Below are 23,563 nucleotides of genomic sequence, written 5' to 3' on the forward strand. Positions count from 1 at the left end.
ATACTTCCTAGCTGTGTGACCCTGGGCAAGTCACTTAATCCCAAGTGTCTCAGCAAAATAATAATAATAATAACTAATATATAACATTTTAAGACTCCCAAAGCTCTTATTTATTATCATATTTGATGCTTAGAATTCTGATGGAATTAGGTTATTCCCCTATTATTCTTTAACCTTGGAATCTTAATCTGTTCCCCTAATACAAATAAGGAGAATTAGGTATGAATCTCATTTGTACTTTTGATTTTAGGAGAAAATAATAACTTAAGTGAATAAGAGTTCATTTTGGATGATTTGGATTTTTTATTTATTTATTTATTTATTTTTTTGCTGATTCTTTCCAGTTCTAGGTCTGGCACTTTCTCCACCTCACCACTTAGCTTCCCCTTTTTGTTCAGTTGCATTCAACTTTTCATAAGCCCATTAGAGATTTTCTTGGCAAAGATACTGGAGTGGTTTATCATTTCCTTTAGCTCATTTTATGGTGAGGAAATTGAGGCATATAGGGTTAAATGACTTGCCCAGTGTTATAGGAGCCCACCTGCTAGTGGTTACTGGGGAATCTAATTCTGAGCAGCAGAAAAGATTGTGTCATGTGAGAGGATGATAATGCAAGGAGACTGAGAGGTAGTTGCATTCTTTGACTGACAACCTTTTACCTCTGATTTATTTCATTCCCTATACAGAACATATATTTTCTAAGCACAGCAAGGTTATTATTGTTTAAAGAAAAACATACATTTTTTTCTCAAGCAACATCTGAATCAACGAATTTGTTTTATGACCTCCAGACAAATCTATAATTTCTCTAGATTATATCAGTCTTTCCCTGAGCCTGTCAACTCAACTCAAAGAATAAGATAAAGATTGTAATAACAAAACATTCCTTTAGTTTCTCTAGTGTGCTGTGATTCACAACTGTGGGGGCTTTGGAGAACCAATTCGCTCTTATGGTACAGTCCCCTTTAAATTTTTCCAAGCTTTCCGGGTACTACACTTAAGCATGGTTCTCAACAGCCCAGGGTCACACAGTATCTGAGGCTGGATTTGAATTCAGGAAGATGAGTCTTCTTGACTTCAGGCCCTGTACTCATCTACTGAGTCACCTAGGTACTGTTTTTTTTTTGGGGGGGGGGGGGGAATGCCAAGTAAAATATTGAAAATTAATAAATATATTCTAGAGATTTAAGGCATCAAAGTTTTCATGAGATTGTCAGTATGTTGCTATATACTCTTGCCTTTCTTGAAAGGGTAATTTATTAATTATTGTCAGCATTCTTCAAATACTTATGGACCTTTTTGGCACTATAGCTTTCAAATTAAGTTGTTTTGGATATTAAGAAGTATCAGTCCAGCTTATGAACCTGAAATGACTATGTTCTTATTACTTGAAGATCCCACTTACATGCTGAATATTTTGGGCCTCATTATCAAAAGAGATTCATCAGGACTGATCTTTTTCTGGGGGGAAAGTTGGGGAGGCACTTGGGGTTAAATGACTTGCTCCAGATCACATGATTAGTGTCTGAGTGAACTCAGGTCCTCCCATTAGGAACGATCTTAAGTAGATTTTTATTAACAGAGAGGTTGGTCTATTTTCCAAGATTAGAGAATATTTAGTTTTTAGCTTTGAGAAGCAATCAATAGTAGGATACAGTACAAGTATGGCCTCAGAATAGCTGTGTGATCCTGGATGAGTCATTTAACATCTACTTTGTTTCAGTTTCCTCATTTGTAAAATGAGCATAATTATAGCATCTACCTCCTGGGGTTGTTGTAAGGATTAAATAAGATAATATTTGTAAAGTTGTTTGTATACTTCTGAAGAGCTAAATAAATGCCAGCTATTATTATTCGGAGCTTAATAGATGCTTGTTGACTTAACTCACATTTATATAATGCTTTAAAGTTTAAAAAGTATTTTACCTCACACTAACATAACTAGAGATGTAGTTAGTATGATTATTATTACCATTTTATAGATGAGTAAACCAAATGAAAGCAGGTGTAATTATAGAGGCATCTGAAAGTCAAACATATCAGAATTCAGTACTTTACAGTATGCCTTCAGATATGAAACCAATTTAAAAAAAAAAAAGCTTTTCAAAAAATGATTGTAGGATATGCATTCATTTCTACCTTTGAACCTACAGAGAACTTACAAATTTGACTAGCTTTCTTTCCTTTGGGGCATAGAGTCTGTCTCAAGCCCCAAGGGGCAAATATTGTTTTCTATTTGCCTAGCAAAAATTGTATGATTTGTATGCTTAGTGCTAAAAAAAAATTTGTCTGTATTGGAAGAAAAGTGGGGAGGGGAGTAGGGGTGAGCAGGTCAAGGCATTGTTGAGTGAAAAATAGCTTTTATCAGAAAGCCCCTGAGGTTTTTTCAGACTCACTTAGATTCCTAGGAGTGAATTGAGGATAATCTGGGGTAGGATTGGATTAAAGCAAAATCACCCCACCTAGCTTCCTAGGAATGGATTGAGGATAATCAGGGGTTGGGTTGGATTAAAGCAGAATCAAAAATAAGCATGCCCTGGTTTAAAGATTTTGCCAGAATTTTATCAGTCTCTATGTAGTGGGGAATAGAGCGAGGAAGACATATCAGAGAAAAAGAAATCTAGAAATAACCAAAGTAATTTATAATCTGTGAGTATAGCTACTGAGCATCAAAAGAATTATATTAATCCAATGTTCTTGCCATTGTTTTATGCTACTTATAGTTTGATTTTTTTTTTTTTTTAGATGTTTAGGGGAAGAATCTAGCCATTGAAAAATGCTTTTTTTTTTTTTTTAAGTTCAAATGTAAAACTTTATATTTATTAAACTTAATCTTACAGATTCAAGCCATTATTAATTTTTGGGATCTTTTTAATTAGCCTAATTCTATTTATGGTCCAACTTGTAGGCTGTATTCAATTCTGTGCCTCGTTCACTACCATCTGTGGTACTAAAGACATGTTTCATCAGCATTTCACTAGCGACTCCTCCAGGATGGCAATACATGTATACTTTTTGGATTTGAAACCATTTCAGCATACACTCTACTGTACTATCTCTATTAGGAATCAACAGACTTTTTACTGGGACCAGATGTACCACTGGTTTTTGTATAACCCAGAAGTTCAGAATGGTTTTTACATTTTAAAATTAAAAATTAGTTTTATTTTAAAATGTAAAAACTATTCTTATATTGCTGGGTTGTGCAAAAACAAGCCCTGAATTTGGTCCCTTTATCTTACTTATCCGTTTTATCATGGCAAAATCATTAGACACTTAAAATACCTTGTTGAAGTTTAGGTCTGTGAATGTTCCCTAACTCTTGGTTTAGTAACTATCAGGAAAGAAAACAGAGTAGGTATAACTTCTTCCTCATGAACTCATGCTGGCTGTTAGTGATCATTTTTTTTCTCTTCAAGCCCTTTAATTTGGTGAGAAAGAAATGTACTGGGAAAAGGGGGGGGGGGAAGGAGAGAAAGAGGGGGGGGAAATAATTTTATATAAAACAGGTGGACAAGAAAATAAAAGGCAGCACTTGAACCTCATTCATCAGAATTGGTTCAAAGAAGAAAGAATTCTCTCTCTCTCTCTCTCTCTCTCTCTAATTCTCTCTAATTCTCTCTCTCTAAGTGTCTCTCTCTCAAGTCTCTCTTAACCATCAGGGGAATAGTAGTATGGATAAGAAAAAAGGGAAGACCTGATTAAAAGGAGGAGGGTGGATTAAGAGAAGCGGTGGTTAGAAGCAGAACAGGTTTGAGGATGAATGATGTGGAAAAGCGAAGAATAAAGATAAGAAAATAGGATGGAGGGAAACACATTGTTACTAACATAACATTGAATGTGAATGAAATGAATTCATCCATAAAATGGAAGTGGATAGCAGAATGAATTAGAAACAAGAATCCAACAATATGTTTAGAAAAACAAAACAACACACACTTGAAATGGGACACACACACAAAATGAAAATAAAGGGCTGGAGTGGAATCTTTTATGTTTTAAGTGAAGTAAAAAAAGCAAGGTAACAATCATCTCAGAGAAAAGCAAAATTAAATTTAGACACAAAAGAGGTAAACACGGAAACCATATCTTGCTAAAAATATTATAGACAAAGAATATCAATCCTTAACATATATGCACTTTTAACTTTTAGCATATTGCCCCTCCTGGAGGAGTCGCTAGTGAAATGCTGATGAAACATGTCTTTAGTACACCAAACTGCATAGCGTCCAGATTCATGTTAAATGAATTACAGGAGAAAATATAGTCAAATTGTACTAGTGAGAGCCATCAATTTTCCCATTTCAGAGCTAGAATAAATCTAACCATAAAGTAAAAAGAAAGAAAGAAGCAAGTTAAGCAAATTAATGGAATTTTAGAAAAAATAGATATGATAGACTTCTGGAAAAAATTGAATGGGGAATAAAATGGAATTTACCTTTTTTGCAACTGTACATAGTACTTTGGAAAATTTAACCATGTATTAGGGCATAGAAATCTCACAACCAAATGCAGAAAAACAAAAATATTAATTGCATTCTTTAGAGACCATAATGCAATAAAATTATATAATTTTTATTTAAAAATTTTCCAATAGTAATATTTTTCAAATACATGAAAAGATCGTTTTCAATATTCATTTTTGTAAGACTTTGTATTCCAAATTTTTTCTTACTTCCTTATTCCTCCACTTTCCAAGACAGCAAGCATTCTGATATGTTTTCAAAAATTGCACTTATTTAACCTATTTCCATATTTGTCATCTTCTACAAGAAAAATCAGACCAAAAGGGGAAAAAAAAAACTCACAAGAAACAAACAAAAAACAAACAAAACACTGTTTTAATCTACATTCAGTCTCCATAGTTTTTCCTCTGGATATAGATGACATTTTCCATCCCAATATCATTGGTATTGCCTTGAATCATGGCATTATTGAGAAGAGCTAAGTCCATCAAAACAAAACAACACACACTTGAAATGGGACACACATAATAAAAATAAAGGGCTGAAGCAGAATCTTCATTACGTAATCATATAGTTGTGTACATGTTCTCTTGGTTCTGCTCACTTCATTCAGCATCATGTAAGACTTTCCAGGCCTTTCTGAAATCAGTCTGCTCATCATTTCTTCTAGAACAATAATATTTTATTACATTCATATGCTATGACTTATTTAGCCATTCCCCATCTTCTGGGCATCCACTCAATTGCCAGTTCCTTACCACTACAAAAAGCATAGCTACAAACATTTTTACACATATGGGTCCTTTTACCTCTTTTATGTTCTCTTTAGGATACAGACTCAGTAGTGACACTGATAGATCAAAGGGCATACACATTCAAAAATTATATTTATCTATATTATATATAATTTTTTTTTCTTCAGTCATATTTGGGGAACTCTTAGGTACAAGAGTAGTTATGAATCACTTATTCTTCATGGCCTCAGTGTTTCAAACTAGGACCAGCTGGTAAAAATTAGAGTACAACATATTTCATATTTGTATAAAAAAAAATCTCCCTAAAAATTAAGGTTATCAGAAAAATGAAACTGTCTTCTCTTGGAGGGGTGGCAGGAAGGGGGAGTTAATTGGATTCCTCATCACTTGTCCTGCCCAAAAAGAGACTGATGATTGTTAGGGATTCTGTAGAAGTTACTACTATTCAGTATAGATGGACTAGAGTAATGCATGATCTTTGAAACTTTTTCCTACTCTGATTATTGTTTCAAAAATTATGTTTAATAAAGGTCTGTGGAAATATTAAAATTTGATTGGAAACTAAACTAATTCTAAAGGATGAGTGGGTCAAGAATAAATTATAGAAATAATCAATAACTTTATTAAAGATAATGACTGTACTGAAAAAGCATGCCAAAATTTGTGGAATGCAGCCAAAGCAGTCTTTAGGGGAAATTTTATTTTTAATGCTTATGTTAATAAGAGAGAGAACAGATCAGTCAGTCATGAAACTAACAAAACTACAAAAAGAATAAATTAAAAATCCTCAAAAAAATAAATTAAAAATTTATTAAAATAAATTAAAAACTAAATACCAAAATGGAAATTCTGAAAATCCAATGAAAGATTAATCGAAAGTTAAAAATAATACCAAACCCAGTCATCTCTCTAGTAAATAAAACTAAGAACTGGTTTTATGAAAGCCAAAAAATTGGATAAACTATTGGTTAGTTTGATTTAAAAATAAAAGAAGAAGAAACCAGATTACTAGTCTTAAAAAGTGAAAAGGGTAAGTGCAGCATCAAGATGAAATTAAAGCAATAGGGATTATTTTGTCCAATTATATGCCAATAAAACTGATAATCTAAATGAAATGGATTAACATTTACAAAAATATTGATTGCCCAGATCAACAGAAGAAAAAAGTGGAATGATTAAGTAATCCTGTCTTAGAAAACATGCCATTAATGATTTACCTAAGAAAAAAGTCCCCAGGACCAGATGGATTTACAGGTGAATTTTACCAAACATTAAGAAACTACCCTAATACTATGTAAACTATTTGGGAAAAAATATATAAAAAGAGTCCTACCAAATTCCTTTTGTGATGGAAATATGATTTTGATATTTAAACCAGGGAAATAAAAACAGAGAAAGTTCATTGTAGGCCAATTTCCAAGTTATATGCATGGGTAATTTTACATCATTGACAATTGCCAAACCTTTTGTTCCAATTTTTCCCCTCCTTCCTCCCATCCCCTCCTCCAGATGGCAGGTTGGCCAATACATGTTAAATATGTTAAAGTATAAGTTAAATACAATATATGTATACATGTCCAAAGAGTTTTTTTGCTGTACAAAAAGAATCAGACTTTGAAATAGTGTACTATTAGCCTGAAGGAAATAAAAAATGCAGCTGGACAAAAATAGAGGGATTGGAAATGCTATGTAGTGGTTCACACTCATTTTCCAGAGTTCTTTCGCTGGGTGTAGCTGGTTCTCTTCACTATTGAACAAATGGAACTGGTTTGGTTCATCTCATTGTTGAAGAGAGTCCACATCTATCAGAATTGATCCTCATATAGTATTATTGAAGTATATAATGATCTCCTGGTCCTGCTCATTTCACTCAGCATCAGTTCATGTAAGTCTCTCCAGGCCGTTCTGAAATCATCCTGCTGGTCATTTCTTACCGAACAATAATATTCCATAATATTCATATACCACAATTAATCAACCATTCTCTAATTGATGGGCATCCATTCAGTTTCCAGTTTCTGACCACTACAAACAGGGCTGCCACAAACATTTTAGCACATGTGGGTCCCTTTCCCTTCTTTAAAATCTCTTTGGAATATAAGTCCAGTAGTAACACTGCTGTATCAAAGGGTATGCACAGTTTGATAACTTTTTGAGCATAGTTCCATATTGCTCTCCAGAATGGCTGGATGTATTCACAATTACACCAACAATGTATTAGTGTCCCTATTTTCCCACATCCCCTCCAACATTCCACATTATCTTTCCCTGTCATTCTAGCCTATCTGACAGGTATGTAGTGGTATCTCAGAGTTGTTTTAATTTGCGTTTCTCTGATTAATAATGACTTGAAGCATCTTTTCATATGGCTAGAAATAGTTAAAATTTCTCCATCTGAGAATTGTCTGTTCATATCCTTTGACCATTTATCAATTGGAGAATGGCTAGGTTTCTTAAAAATTAATCAATTCTCTCTATATTTTGGAAATGGGGACTTTATCAGAACCTTTGACTGTAAAAATGTTTTCCCAATTTATTTATTTTACCAATTTATTATAATCTTGTCTGCATTAGTTTTGTTTGTACAAAAACTTTTCAATTTGATATAATCAGATTTACTTTTTTTGTGATTAATAATGATCTCTAGTTCTTCTTTGGCCATAAATTCCTTCCTCTTCCACAGGTCTGAGAGGTAAACTATCCTATGTTCTTCCAGTGAGAAAAAGCTTTTAACAAAATACAACACACTCCCATACTGCATAGAAATAAAAAATAAAGCCATGAGTAACCATTATCTGTAATGGGTGTGTTAACTAGAAGTCTTCCCAATAAAAACTTCCCTGTAAAACTGTGGATCTTTGGCCCAAAAATAACACTACTAGTTCTGTATTTCAAATAGAACAAAAGAAATAGGAAAAGCACCTATGTGTACAGAATGATGATAAAGAATTGGAAGTCTCTGGACCAGTTTCTTAAACTATGGTTCATGACCCCATATTGGGGTGTGTGTCACAAAATTATGATTTATTATCAGTAAATGTTGGATTTGTGTACTTATTTTATATATCTATATACCAGGTTCACATAAAAATTTCTTGGATGGAAAGAGAAAGAGATGGCAAGTGAAAAAAAGTTTCCTGATCTAGGGAATACTCATCAATTGGGGAATGACCGAACAAACTGTTGCATATGATTATGATAGAGTATTCTTGTGCTGTAAGAAATGATATTGCATATATTGATACAACTGATTTCAGAAAAACCTAGGACAATTTACATAATAACTGATGCAAAATGAAGTGAGCAGAACCAGAAAAAACAGAGTGCACAGTAACAGTACTGTTGTGTAATGTTCAACTGTGAAAGACTTAGCTACTCTGATCCAAGACAGTTCCAAAGGACCCATGATGAAAAGTGCTATCTAGCTCTAGAGAGAACTCTGAATGAATTCTGAATGCAGGATCAGGCTTACTTTTTTCACTCTTCTCTCCCTCCTCCCCCTTCCTATTATGTAAATATGTTTTGCTTGATTTTGTATATTATATTGCTTGCCTTCTGGGTGGGTGAATAAGGGGCTCTGAAGGAGAGCAAGTATCAGACCTCAATTAAAAAAAAAGAATGTTAAAAATAAAAACAAAGTGAACAGATATATACTCTTTCTATCTGAAAACAGATTTATTAAATATTTGTATTAGATCTAATTTTGGAAAAAGTTGAACTAGTATTGTCCTATGTTCAGGAAGAGAAGTGCATTTTAAGAAAAGGATTTTAAGAAAGTATTCCAGTCCTTCTTGATTTTTTTTTTTTTTAAAGACTAATTTTGTTATTTTTCTTGAATTGCTCCAAAGTTGAGTAACTTGCATAAACTGTCACATAATATGTGGGTTTTTCTTCACATAATGTCTTGTTGGTTTACTTGTACACAATAGCGTGGCTGTCAGGTGACCGATCAAGTGACTGTTGAGATAGACTGTTCAGTATTGGTGGAAAAAACAATAGTCCCCTTGATATTGTAGAAATGCTTCTAAATTTTCTGCTTCTTAGTAGTGGTTTTCCTTACCTATAAAAGTATCATAGTTTGACTATTACCTGTTCAGAAGCCACATAGATCTTGTTGTGATTTTTTTTTCCTTGTCAAAATAAATAAGTTTTGCCTAAATCTTTATCCTGATTTCAAAGCCAAATATCTGGATGCACCTAGTTCATATTATGTTTATTGATTCTGCTTTCCAACTCTCATTTAGTTGTCATTCTAGTGAAGTGAGCTTCCAACTCACTTGTTCGCTCAAAAGTTATGAATGAATTCTTTCTCTTAAGATTAAAAAAAAAAAACACGTTTTCTTTTCTTTTTTTTTTTTTTTAATTCGCATTTTGTTACCACCATCTTTTTTCAGGATAATGATTCCTTATGACAAAGAAAGATTTAGAAAGGGAAAAAAGACAGTATGATAAAAAATAACCTACTAATATGCATATATTTTTCTGTGCCCATAATTTTCCACCTTTTCAAAGAATGGCCAGGGGTTACATTTTCGGATCCCTTTTTTTGGGACAAATGCTGCTGATCTCTTAAATTCTGAGGGATTTTTTCCTCTCATTTTTTTTTATCTTTATGTACTTTCCTCCTGCTTTTGACACTTCATCATTTCCTCCTTCAGATTATTGTTACCTCTCAATTTTCATGGCATTTCTGTCCCTTGGTTTTCCTACCTGTCAGATTGCTCCTTCTTAGACTTCTGGGCTGGGCAATACTCAGTATGCTGCCTTTAATCATGTGTTTCCTCCTCCTTTTCCAAGTTCTGTCCTGGGATCTTTTCTCTTATACCCACACTTCTTATGATTCATTTACTCTCATGGATTGTCATCATCTCTATTCACATGACTCCTAGATCTATATATCTAGTGTTAATCTCTTTTGTAATTAACCTTTCTACTCCTCTTCTCCCAGATTCGCATATCAAATCAGTTGCCAAAGCTTGTCAATTCTACTTCCTCAATATGAGTCTTACCACATTTCTCCACTTAATAACTGATCATCTTAGTTGAGACCTTCATTACCTTTTATCGGCTTTTTCAGTAGTCTCTTACTATGGCTTTGTGATTCCAGTCTTTATTCATTTTATATCCAACCATTAAAGTAGTTCCCTTGATACACAGATTTGACTATGGTATTCCCCTGTTCAAGAAATTTCTCTGCCCCCTCTTTGTAGGGGCCAGAAACTGGAAACTAAGTGGATGCCCATCAGTTGGAGAATGGTGGAAAAAATTGTGGTATATGAATATTATGGAATATTATTGTTCTACAAGAAATGACCAGCAGGATGATTTCAGAAAGGCCTGGAGAGACTTACATGAACTGATGCTGAGTGAAATGAGCAGGACCAGAAGATCATTATATACTTCAACAACAATACTGTATGAGGATCAATTCTGATGGACATGGCCCTCTTCAACAATGAGATGAACCAAATCAGTTCCAATAGAGCAGTAATGAACTGAACTAGGTATGCCCAGAGAAAGAACTCTGGGTGATGACTAAAAACCATTACATTGAATTCCCAATCTCTCTATTTTTGTCCGCCTGCATTTTTGATTTCCTTCACGGGCTAATAGTATACTATTTCAAAAACCGACTCTTTTTATACAGCAAATTAACTGTTTGGACATGTATACACACATTGTATTTAACTTATACTTTAACATATTTAATATGTATTGGTCAACTTGCCATCTGGGGGAAGGGGTTGGGGGAAGGAGGGGAAAAAGTTGGAACAAAAGGATTTGCAACTGTCAATGCTGAAAAATTACCTATGCATATAGCTTATAAATAAAAAGCTATAATAATAATAAAGAAATGTCTCTGCCTCTCTATTGCCTCTAGAGTGAATTACAGACTCTTGAGATTAGCATGCAAATTCCTTTGTCTTCTGACTCTTACCTGTTGTTTTTTCTCACTGACTCTTCCTGATCAGTTCTCCTAGAATAGAAAAGAAGTCTGGTTAAGAAAAATAAATTGGAATGTTGATCCATGCCTGGTAACATATACTTCATTCCTTATCTGTATTCTGCTGCCCCTCTCCAGAGAATGCTGGAGTCAAACATGCACATTTTAGCTTATAAGTACTGACTTATTTCATACTTGTTATGGGCCAGAATTCTGAATTTGAAACAAAGGATTCTTACAAAGTACTAAGTCAGTGGAATTGATAGAGACAATAGTTATCTAATTTAGCATGGTTCAGTATGATTGATTTAATCCTACAAGGATATGTTATGGACCAAAACTTGAAACAAGGTACTAAGTGGAATTGAGCAGACAATGGGTAAATCTAGATTAGCATTGATTTAATCCTACAACAAATAATGGTTTCCTAGTGTTATAATGATTGCTGTATACTCAGTGTGGAGCATATAAGGGAGAATCTCTCAGGGCCAGAGAGGACAAGTGCACTAGAAGCTTTCGAGGCTGAGACAGATTCATTCCATCTTCCAACTTTGCTGTGGCTGGAGGCTGAAACACAAACCCTTGGAATTTGGAGAGATTCAGAGGCCAGAGAAGGAGGCAGGAAGGAGCTCAAGCTCTTGGAACCAAGACTACAAAAGGCCTCCAAGAAAGCTAGCGGAAGCCCCAGGAAAAGAGACAAGACTTTGAAGGAGATAATAATAGATTTGGACTTTAACTCCTGGATACTCGTGTGGTGATTACTGTACTGAAATGAAGGCTGCTCCCAGAGACCCCAAGAAAACCTCAACAGAGAACATTACGTTTTAGAGAGAATATTACAATACTTACTCCCCTTTTTGTGTTATGGCTTCTATCCAAATTTGACTAGCTAGCTATTGTCTGAACTCAATAGTCCATCTTTGGCTCCTATGCCATTCTCTTCATAGGCTGTCTCCCATACTTACAGTGCTTTTTCCTTACCTTAGAATCAATTCTTTAGTTTTCTTCAGAGTTATATCTAGATGCCACCCTTATAGGATTCCTTTTCCTGAACTCCTTATTATATTGTACTTCATCATGTCAAGATTGTATACCCCTGTATGAGGTATGTTCCTTGAAAGTCGGGGTCCGTTTTAAAATTTATCTTCATTTCCCTAGTGCCTAGTACAATGTCCATTACATAGAAGGTGATCCAAAATTTTGGTTGAATTGAATTGAGTTTAAGTTTTTTTTAAATATATTTTTGGATGCACCTAGTTCGTATTAACAAAATTAGAATCATTTTCTGAGTTTCTCTTGTTAGTTGCAACTTATTTTGAGGTGAAGAAGAAAGTAAGGGAGCGGTCAAAGACCATTCAGTGCAGTAAGGTTCTGAATATGCTTTTTGTTGTTTGCCTTTTTTATAATTCAGAGAAAGTAAATATTTTTTGATGATCAAAGGTTGGATTAATTTAAAAGTTAGCCCTTCAATGAAATTGAAATTTTGTGGGTTGAGCTAATTCTTTTTCTAGCCATATCTTAAAGATTCAAACTCCCTAAATTTAGGCAAAGTAAAAGTATATGTAAGAGATGAGACTGACCTTCTTGGTAAGGAAAGAAAAATAGCAGTCAGCTGTATTTCCTGATTAACTTGTTTGCTCAGACTTGTTTATCTATTAGTCTTTTTGTTTAAATGTAAGTTTCTAGAATAGCAGTGGAAAGCCACTGATCTATCTTAATTTGTGAGCAATATACAGATGAAAAGAAAAGCTAGGTTTGTTTGGATTTTTTTTTTTTTTTTTTTTGAGAAGAAAATGATCAACTTTTTAAACTAATAGGAAACATAAAACTATTAATGTACATAGTTTACTATATTGGATTGCTTGCTGTCTATGGGGGAGGATGGAGGAAAGAGGGGAAAAGATTTGGAACACAAGGTTTTGCAGAGGTGAATGTTGAAAACTACCTTTGCATATATTTTGAAAGTAAAAAGCTGTTACTATAAAAAAAAAATTTATTCAATAAATGAACACCCTACAGTCAACTTTTAAATCCATATAATTAGGCTCCTACACCCTTTGTGTTTAGGTGTGTATTTTTTCAGGTTGATTTAGCATTTCTTTTTCCTTTTTCATCTTGATTAGCTGTTTAAGCTTTATATTTCTTAACTGCTTTTATTCTTAAAATACTAGTGTGGAAAGACTCGGGCTTTTTTTTTTTTTTTTTTTTTGGCATTAATGACTTATTTTGACATTTTCAACAATGTGGACTGGAGCTATATGACATTATATTATAGTATTATAGAACTATTATATTATAGTATTATAGAACTGCAGAGTTTAAAGGGCTCTCATAGTCATATAAGGTCCAGTCCTTTTCTAAAGCCTGAATTCTCGTTACAATGTATGCCCAAAGTAATCATCTAGTCTCTGCTTTGAAAACTTCCAGCAAATAGGAATCCATTATTTTTGCTTCCTCTTCCTTTGGCAGTTCACTTCATTTTTAGACCTTTGTAATATCTTTTGAATATCCCCCTTTCTCTTTTCTGATACTGCCACCAATCTAGTACAGATCCTTATCACCTTACTCTGGATTATTGCTATAGCCACTGGTCAACTTGTCTCAAGTATCTTCCCCACTCCAATCCATGCTCTATGCATCTTAAAGTGATTTCCTGTGAAAGCACATCTCATCATGATCCTATCCACCTCCCCCTCAGTGAACTTCAGTGGCTTCCTGTTGCCTCCTGGATTCAATACAGTAAAACCTCTGATTTTCAAGGTTCTTCAAAACTTATCTATCTTCTATCTTTCCAATCTTCTTACACCTTACTTTCCAGTAGATATTCTTTGAAGTGGTGACATTCCATCTCTCTTGCTGTTTCCCGTGCCTGGAATGCTCTCTCTCCTGGAATACTCCCTGACTTGATTTAAGACCCAAATAAAATCTCATGTTCTACCAGAAGCTTTATCCAACCCCTTTTAATTCTAATTAATTAATTAAATAATAATTTCCTTTTTAATGCTGTATATAGCTTGCTTTTATATATTTGTTCCTTATGTTGTCTCATTCATGGAGGTGGTAAGACAGCCACTGTCTTGCCTCATTTTGTATTTACTGTTGAGTACTTTTTGTACCTGGTACCTGACCCATAGATGTTTAATCGGTGTTTATTGATTGATTTAAGTTGACTTCCTATATGGTTATCAAGTTTCTACTGAAAAATAGTGGCTTTAATCCAATTTTTTTTTTCTTACAGATGATATTAACAGTGTTCCTGAGCAACAATGAACAGATTTTGACAGAAGTTCCAATCACACCTGAAACAACATGTCGAGATGTAGTAGAATTTTGCAAAGAACCTGGAGAAGGAAGTTGTCATTTGGCAGAGGTTTGGCGTGGAAATGGTGTGTAGGATGTTTTTATTTATTTAAAAAAATATTTTAAAATAGCTAAAAATTCCATTTATTTATTTTCTTCTCCTTACCTTTCATTGAATGGCAGAAAAATCTTTATTACAAATAAGCATGGTCAAGTAAAATATTTCCATATTGACCATGTGCAGAATTCTGCATAGTAGTTGATCATGTTTCTGTTAGCATCTAGGCAGCATTCTTCATCGATGCTTTTTTGGAATCAAGATTGATTGGAATTCTTAAGTCTTTCAGAATTATTTGTTTTTATGATCTTGCTGTTTTCCTGGTTCTGCTTACAAATCTTCCCCAGAGTTCTCCATAATTGTCTTTTTTTTTTCATTTCTTGCATTACAGTAGTGTTCTGTTATATTCATATACCATAATGTTTAGCTATTTCCCCAAATTATTGGCACTTCCTCAGTTTCTAATACTTTGTCATTACAAAAAGAGTTGTACATATATATATCCTTTTCCTCTTTCCTTTATTTCTTTGAGATAGTAGTAGTCATATTGCTGGATTAAAGGGTCTAGAACTCAGATTCATAAGCTTTTGGGCATAGTTTCAAATTGTTTTTCAGAATGTCTGAATACAGCTCTATCCACAGTACATCAAAGTTTGTTTCCCCCTCTAGCCTCTCCAACATTAGTACTTTTTTTAGGTTCATTTTGCCAGTTTTGTACTTTTCAAGTAGAACCTCATGTTAACATTTCTTTAGTAGTGATTTGGGGCATTTTTTGAAAACTCTTGGGGCAGTAATTGGGGGTATCCTCCCAAGACTCTGTCCTGGCACTCTTCTTCTTTTATACTATTTCTTTTGGTAATCTTGTCAACTTTTTTCAGTTACATTCAGTTACGATCTCTGTGCTGATGATTCTCAAGTAGATCGAGGTTTATTACCTTTCTGATGATTTCCTTTCTTACATCTCCAACTGTGTCCATGTGCATCATAAATTCAGCACATCACAAATTGAACTCCTAGGAGTTCCTCCCTCTTTTCAATCCTCCCTTTTTCCTAATTTGCTTATTATTAAGAGTACCATCACCTTCCCTTTCACAGAAACTCCCCACCATTGTATCACCTTACTTGTGCTCCTTACGCTTACTACTTCCTCCATCACAAATTTATTTTTGTAACACCTTTTGCCTATGCACTCCTATTTTCTCTCTTACTATTGGTGTAGGCCTCATTGTCTGTCTGCACTGTTGCCTTGTTTGTTGGTTGATCTTCCATGTCAGATATTTATTCGCTGTATCCTTCCCTCAGATATCAAACTGATCTTTCTAAAGTACAAATCTGAACATGTTTCTCTCCCTTCCCCCATTTTTGGGCAACGGATAGGTAAGGAAAAGATGTAAGGAACTAAGGAAGACTCATCTTTCTGAGTTCAAATATGGCTTCTGACACTAACTGTGTGACCCTGAACAGACCACTTTTGTCTTAGTTTCCTTATCTTAAAATTAGCTGGAGAAGGAAATGCCAAACTATTCCAGTATCTTTGCCAAGAAAATCCCAAATGGGGTCACAGTCAGGCATGACTGAAACAAATGAACAACCTCATATTTAGTAAACTGCAGAGACTCCTTGTTATTTTCAAAATCCATTATAAAATGCATTGTATTACCTTTTGTTTTTCTACCTTTAATCTTTTCCACATTCTATAGTCCAGTGACACTTGACTTCTTTTCTGCCTCAAAGGATACCCTTCGAAAGAAAATTATAGACCAATCTCCCTAATAAATTTGATGCTAAAATCTTAAATAAAATATTAGCAAAAAGATTACATAAATCTTACCTATCCTACCAAGTAGGATTTATACCAGGAATGTAAGGCTGGTTCAATATTAGGAAAACTGTTAGCATAATTGACTATATCAATAACCAAATTAACAAAAACCATATGATCATCTCAATAAATGCGGTCCTAATAAAAACATTTGAGAGTATAGGAATAAATGGACTTTTCCTTAAAATAGTCAGGAGCATCTATTTAAAACTGTCAGTAAGCATCATATGTAATGGGGATAAACTGGAACCATTCCCAGTAAGATCAGGAGTGAAACAAGGTTGCTCACTATCACCATTATTATTCAGTATTCTAATAGAAACGTTAGCCTTTTGGCAATAAGAGTTGAGAAAGAGATGAAAGGAATTAAGAGTAGGTAATGAGGAAACCAAATTATATCAATCTTTGCAGATGATATGATGATATTCTTAGAGAACCCTAGAAATTCTACTAAAAAACTATTAGAAATAATTCACAACTTTAGTAAAGCTGTAGTATACAAAATAAATCAACATAAATTCTTAGCATTTTTATATATCATATATATCACCAACAAAATCCAACAGCAAGAGATACAAAGAGAAATTCCTTTCAAAATAACTGTCGACAGCATAAAATATTTGGGAATCTGCCTACCAAAGGAAAGTGAGGAATTATATGAGCAAAATTACAAAACACTTTCCACACAAATAAAGTTGGATTGAAATAATTGGAAAAATTTTAAGTGCTCTTGGATAGGCTGAGCGAATATAATAAAGATGACAATACTACCTAGACTATTTATTTAATGCTGTAACAATCAGTCTCCCAAGAAACTATTTTAATGACCTAGAAAAAATAACAACAAAATTCATATGGAAGAACAAAAGGTCAAGAATTTCAAGGGAACTAATGAATAAAAAATCAAATGAAGGCAACCTAGCTGTATCTGATCTAAAACTGTATTATAAAGCAGCGGTCACCAAAACTATTTGGATTTAACTAAGAAATAAATTAGTTGATCAGTGGAATAGGTTAGGTTCACAGGACAAAATAGTCAATAACTATAGCAGTCTAGTATTTGACAAACCCAAAGATCCCAACTTTTGGGATAAGAATTCACTATTTGACAAAAACTGCTGTGAAAACAGGAAATTAGTATGGCAGAAATTAGGCATGGACCCACACTTACCACCGTACACCAAGATAAGATCAAAATGGGTCCATGATTTAGACATAAAGAATGAGATTATAAATAAATTGGAGGAACATAGGATAGTTTACCTCTCAGACTTGTGGAGGAGGAAGGAATTTGTGACCAAAGAAGAATTAGAGATCATTACTGATCACAAAATAGAAAATTTTGATTATATCAAATTGAAAAGTTTTTGTACAAACAAAACTAATGGAGACAAGATTAGAAGGGAAGCAATAAATTGGGAAAACATTTTTACAGTCAAAGTTTCTGATAAAGGCTTCATTTCCAAAATGTATAGAGAATTGACTCTAATTTATAAGAAATCAAGCCATTCTCTAATTGATTAATGGTCAAAGGATATGAACAGACAATTTTCAGATGATGAAATTGAAACTATTTCTACTCATATGAAAGGATGTTCCAAATCTATTGATCAGTGAAATGCAAATTAAGACAACTCTGAGATAATACTACACTGTCAGATTGGCTAAGATGACAGGAAAAAATAATGATGAATGTTGGAGGGGAGGAGGGAAAACTGGGACACTGATGCATTGTTGGTGGAGTTGTGAACGAATCCAACCATTCTGGAGAGCAATCTGGAATTATCCCCAAAAAGTTATCAAACTGTGAATGCCCTTTGATCCAGCAGTTACTATTGGGCTTATATCCCAAAGAGATCTTAAAGAAGGGAAAGGGACCTGTATGTGCAAGAATCTTTGTGGCAGCCCTGTTTGTAGTGGCTAGAAACTGGAAACTGAGTGGATGCCCATCAATTGGAAAATGGTTGAGTAAATTGTGGTATATGAATGTTATGGATTATTATTGTTCTGTAAGAAATGAGCAGCAGGATGAATACAGAGAGGCTTGGAGATACTTACATGGAGATGCTGAGTGAAATGAGCCAGACCAGGAGATCATTATATACTTCAACAACAATACTATATGATGCTCAATTCTGATGGACATGACCCTCTTCAACAATGAGATGAACCAAATCAGTTCCAATAGAGCAGTAATGAATTGAACCAGCTACACCCAGTGAAAGAACTCTGGGAGATGACTATGAACCACTACATAGAATTCTCAATCCCTTTATTTTTGTCCGCCTGCATTTTTGATTTCCTTCACAGGCTAATTGTATACTATTTCAAAGTCTGATTCTTCTTGTGCAGCAAAATAACTGTGTGGACATGTATACATATATTGTATTTGACTTATACTTGAATATATTTAACATGTATTGTCAACCATCTGGGGGAGAGGGGTGAGGGCAAGGAGGGGAAAAATCGGAACAAAAGATTTTGCAATTGTCAATGCTGAAAAATTACCCATACATATATCTTGTAAATAAAAAACTGTAATAAAAAAAAAATAAAAGAAAGAAAAAAGAAATGACCAGTAGGATGAATACAGAGAGGCTTACATGAACTAATGCTGAGTGAAATGAGCAGAACCAGGAGATCATTATATACTTCAGCAATAATACCATATGAGGATGTATTCTGATGGAAGTGGATATCTTCGACAAAGAGAAGATCTAATTCAGCTCCAGTTGATCAATGATGGACAGAATCAGCTACATTCAGAGAAGGAACACTGGGAAACGAATGTGGACTACTTGCATTTTTGTTTTTCTTCCCAGGTTACTTTTACCTTCTGAATCCAATTCTTCTTGTGCAACAAGAGAACTGTTTGGTTCCGCACACATATATTTGTATCTAGGATATACTATAACATATTGAACATGTACAAGACTGCTATCTAGGGGAGGGGTTGGAAGGGAGGGAAGGGAAAAGTCATAACAGAAGTGAGTGCAAGGGATAATGTTGTAAAAAATTACCCATGCATATCTTCTGTCAATAAAAAGTTATAATAAAAAAAAATTAGAATTTTTTTAAAAGGAAGAAAGGAAAAAAAAAATGCCCTTCACATCCAGACTATGCATTTGAAGTCAATGCCTGGAATTCTCTCCCTTCTAATTTCCACTTCCTGATTAATCTGATGTCCTTCAAGTCTCAACTAAAATTTCACCTTCTACAAAAAGCCTTTCTTGGTCATCCTCAATGCTGGTCCCTTAACAATGAAATTATCTCCAATTTGTCCTGTTCATCTCTTGTTTGTTTAATGTTGTTTCTCACCTTTCTTTGTATCTTCAGTTTTAGTGCAGTGCCTGGCATGTAATAGTACTTAAAAATTGTTTGTTGATTTGACTTGAATGACCAAGTTAAGTACTAGTATGCTTAGGCTATCCATCAGCAGTTATTATTTCTCCAGTTTTTATTTAATATTATATAATATATAACATAATTTATAAATAATTATATTTATAACACAAAATTATAATATAAATTAACATAATTTATATAATATAACAATGTAATATTTTATATAATATACAATGATATTTGGAGAGCTGTCTTTATTTCCTGAAAACAATATTTTCTAAGTTTATTCATTTAATCTTGTTAGGTAAATTTTCAAATATGTATTCTATAGTTGTTTTAAATAGAATTTCTTTGTTTCTGCCTGGTTGTAGTGGTAATATACTGAGGTGTCAATTTATGTGAGTTTATTTTATTGCTGGTAAAGGTTTAACTGGCTCTCTGAAAAAAATTATGCAGGACACACATTACTTGCATTACCAACATTTTTTCACCTTCACTTTATTAAAGAGATGGTAAATGCAGCAATAAATTAAGCACTGATTTGTCCTATTTACAGATATCCAAGGCATAAATACTCACATTGAAAATTTTAACAATTAACTTTGTGGTATGAGGTGACTCCAGCACATTACCAATTTATTTTATCTCCTGCATCTTTACTGAAGTAATTAATTTTTCATTTGATTGTCTAGGGTTCTTTCAATACACCATGATGTCATCTGCAAAAAAATAGTGAATTTATCTCTCTTTTGCTGTTTATTTTCTTTTTCATTTTCTTATTGCTAAAGGTTACATTTCTAGGGTTGTTTTAAATAGAAGTGGTGACCATGGCAATTATTGCTTCACCTTGATCTTATTATAAAGGGTTCTAGTTTGCATTCCCATTCTATATATGCTGATACTTAGTTTTAGATATTATCTTTGAGAAAGGTTCCTTTATTATTGTGTTTTAATAGAAATGGTTATTTTTTAAAAGTTTTTGTTTGTTTCTTGATATAAATTCTTTGTTGGCTTGGGTGTGTTTTTTTTTTTGGGGGGGGGGGAGTTCTTGTTATTAAGTTTTCCTAATATTAAAACAGTACTGCATTTTTAGTATAAATCCAATCTTGTATGTAATTTTTGTGATATGTTATAGGCTCTGCTAATATTTTATTTACAATTTTGGAATCAATATTCATTAGAGCTATCAGTTGATAAGTTTTCTATATTTTGACTTTTCCTTATTAAGTTTTATTGTCATTTGTTTTGTAGAAAAAGTTCAGTAGCATTACTCCTACGATTCCTTTTTGGGGGCTGTTTTTACAAATATTGGAATTCTTTGAATATTTGTTTAAAATTTGCTTGTGAATCCCTCTGGTTATTTTTTGTCAGCATATTTTTGGCTTTTTCAGTTTCTTTTCTGAAGTTAGGTTGTTTAAATTCCATATTTCTTGATCCCTTAATCTGGGTACTTTTATATTTTGGTAAATATCTATTTCATCTTGGTCATTATTGGCAAATAATTGAGCAACTTAATTTTTCCCCCACTTAATAGTATTCTATTTTTTTTTTTCAGTTCCGTGTAAAGAGTTTTCAACATTCACCTTTTCATTTTATTTATTCATTTGTTTATTTATTCGTTCATTCATTTATCTGTCTGTCTATCTAGTTAGTTATTTAGTTATTTATTTAGAGGCAATTGGGGTTAACTGACTTAAGTGACAGGGTCACACAGCTAGGAAGTGTTAAGTGTCTGAGGTCACATTTGAACTCAGGTTTTCTTGACTTCAGGCTAGTGCTATATCTGTTGCGCCACCTACCTGCCCTCAATATTCATTTTTGTGAGATTTTGAATTCCCAAATTTTTTTTCCTTCCCTCCTTAACACTGTTTGCCTCAGTTTCCTCATCTTGAAATGAACTGGAGAAGGAAATGACAAACCACTCCAGTACTTTTTCCCTCCCCTCCCCAAAAGAACAAGTAACTTGATATAGGTTATACATATTCAATCATTTTAAACATCTTTCCAAGGTAAAAATAAGCTACTTTGATCCTCATTCAGTTTCCATAGTTCTTTTCCCAGTTGCAGATAGCACTTTTCATTCCAAGTGTACTGGAATTGTCTCAGATCCCTATATTCTTGAGAATAGCTAAGTCGTTTATAGTTGATTATCATACAATCTTGCTGTTACTATGTATAATCTGCTCACTTCATTTAGCATCAATTTTTCTAGGCTTTTCTGAAATTAGGCTGCTCATAATTTCTTTTTTTCTCCCCAATTCATTAATTTATTTTTATTAAAAAGCTTTTATTTTCAAAACATATGCATGGATAACTTTTCAATATTGACCTTGCAAAATCTTGTGTTCCAAATTTCTTCCCACTTTGTTCCCTCCCTCCCCTAGATGGCAAGTAATTCAGTATGTTAAACATGTAAAAAAAAATGTTAAATCCAATATATGCATACATATTTATCATATTTATACAGTTAATGTGCTGCACAAGAAAAATCAGATCAAAAAGGAAAAAAAGCAAAAGCAAACAACAAAATGAGTGAAAATGCTAAGTTGTGATCCCACTCAGTTCCCACTCTTCTCTTTTTGGTTGTGGATGGCTCTCTTTATCACAAGATCATTAGAGCTAGCCTCAATCTTCTCATTGTTGAATGCTGCTCATAATTTCTTATAGAACAATAGTATTCCATTACGTTCATATACCTTAACTTATTCAATCATTCCCCACTTGATGGACATCCTCTCAATTTCCAGAGCAAACTAATTTCTACTGATATCTTTTATTTCTTTAATTTGTTGTGAATTCTCCATTTCATTTTTGATGCCAGTAATTTTGCATTTCTCTTTTGTCAGATTAGCTAATGGTTTTCTGTTTTCTTATTGCTGTTTTTTAAAATAATGAAATTTAGGGTAAAAAGCCCTGAAATATGTTTATATTTTAGTGCTGAACTATAGACCAAATTTTAACACCTAAGTGAGCTACGTAAATTCTCTTTTTAGTAGGCTGATTCATTCAGCAGAAAATTATACTATTCCCTAGATACAAACTGGCTATCTGAACCCTTGGGGTTTTTTGTTTTTTTTTTGGTTTGTTTTTAATTTCTTTTTCTTATCAGTGAAAAGTTTTAGTAAATGAACTTCTTTGCACATTGAGAAATCAATTAATAGAATGTTTTGCACCTTAAAGATGAAAAGTATTTTCTAATTAATTTGATTAATAAGCACCTTCTGTAAGCTGCAGAAATGATGATGTTGTTGGAAATTTAGGGAATAATTTAAATTATTAAAACTAGTTGAAGGGAGAGGTCAAGAGTAGGATAAGTACTGAAACTTAGCCTAAGAATCTATTATATTCTACTCAACATTCATTCTTAAGATACTTTTCAGATTCAGATTACCCTAAAGTTCAAATTAAAGCTCATTCCAACTATTATACTTGATGCTCTGTGAGCACAGAAATGATTTTGTTAGAAAACATGCATCAGTTTGTGCTTTCTAAAAATATGTTGGGTAAAAAATGTAGAAAATAGTGCAGCAGACATAAAGGACTGTATCTAGATAGTTAATGAATGTTCTTGACTGATTCAGCTCTGTATAGAGATAGACTATTTAAATGTTTTCTGTTGTATTAGGCAGTGTGGCTTCCTAAACTGAGCCTGGGTAACCTGAGCTGGGTTGACTAGTGAATTTCCCATTAACATATTGGCCAACTGGTCCAAATAATCTTCTTGAACGAAGACATTTACTTAAAAGTAGGGGATCAGGGATGGGACCCAAAGAATAGACACCAACTTAAAGTACTATGGACCTTTCTTTTTATTCAGTGATCACTCCTCACAGAAGTTCAATTCTATTTAGAACTGATTTCACTTCTAGAACC

The 23,563-nt window shown here is 33.5% G+C and overlaps 1 protein-coding gene across 4 annotated transcripts in view; it reads left to right on the top strand.

The window, feature by feature from the left end:
- PPP1R13B (protein phosphatase 1 regulatory subunit 13B) overlaps nucleotides 1–23,563 on the top strand; it is a 120,081-nt gene that overhangs the window by 26,983 nt on the left and 69,535 nt on the right. For all 4 annotated transcript variants that reach the window (XM_031953156.1, XM_031953158.1, XM_031953155.1 and 1 more), the window contains exon 2: nucleotides 14,404–14,551. In XM_031953156.1, coding sequence (XP_031809016.1) covers nucleotides 14,404–14,551 — 148 coding nt within the window. The remainder of the gene's footprint in view (nucleotides 1–14,403; nucleotides 14,552–23,563) is intronic.

This window comes from Sarcophilus harrisii, chromosome 2, assembly GCF_902635505.1.
Source record: "Sarcophilus harrisii chromosome 2, mSarHar1.11, whole genome shotgun sequence".
Lineage (NCBI taxonomy): Eukaryota > Metazoa > Chordata > Mammalia > Dasyuromorphia > Dasyuridae > Sarcophilus > Sarcophilus harrisii.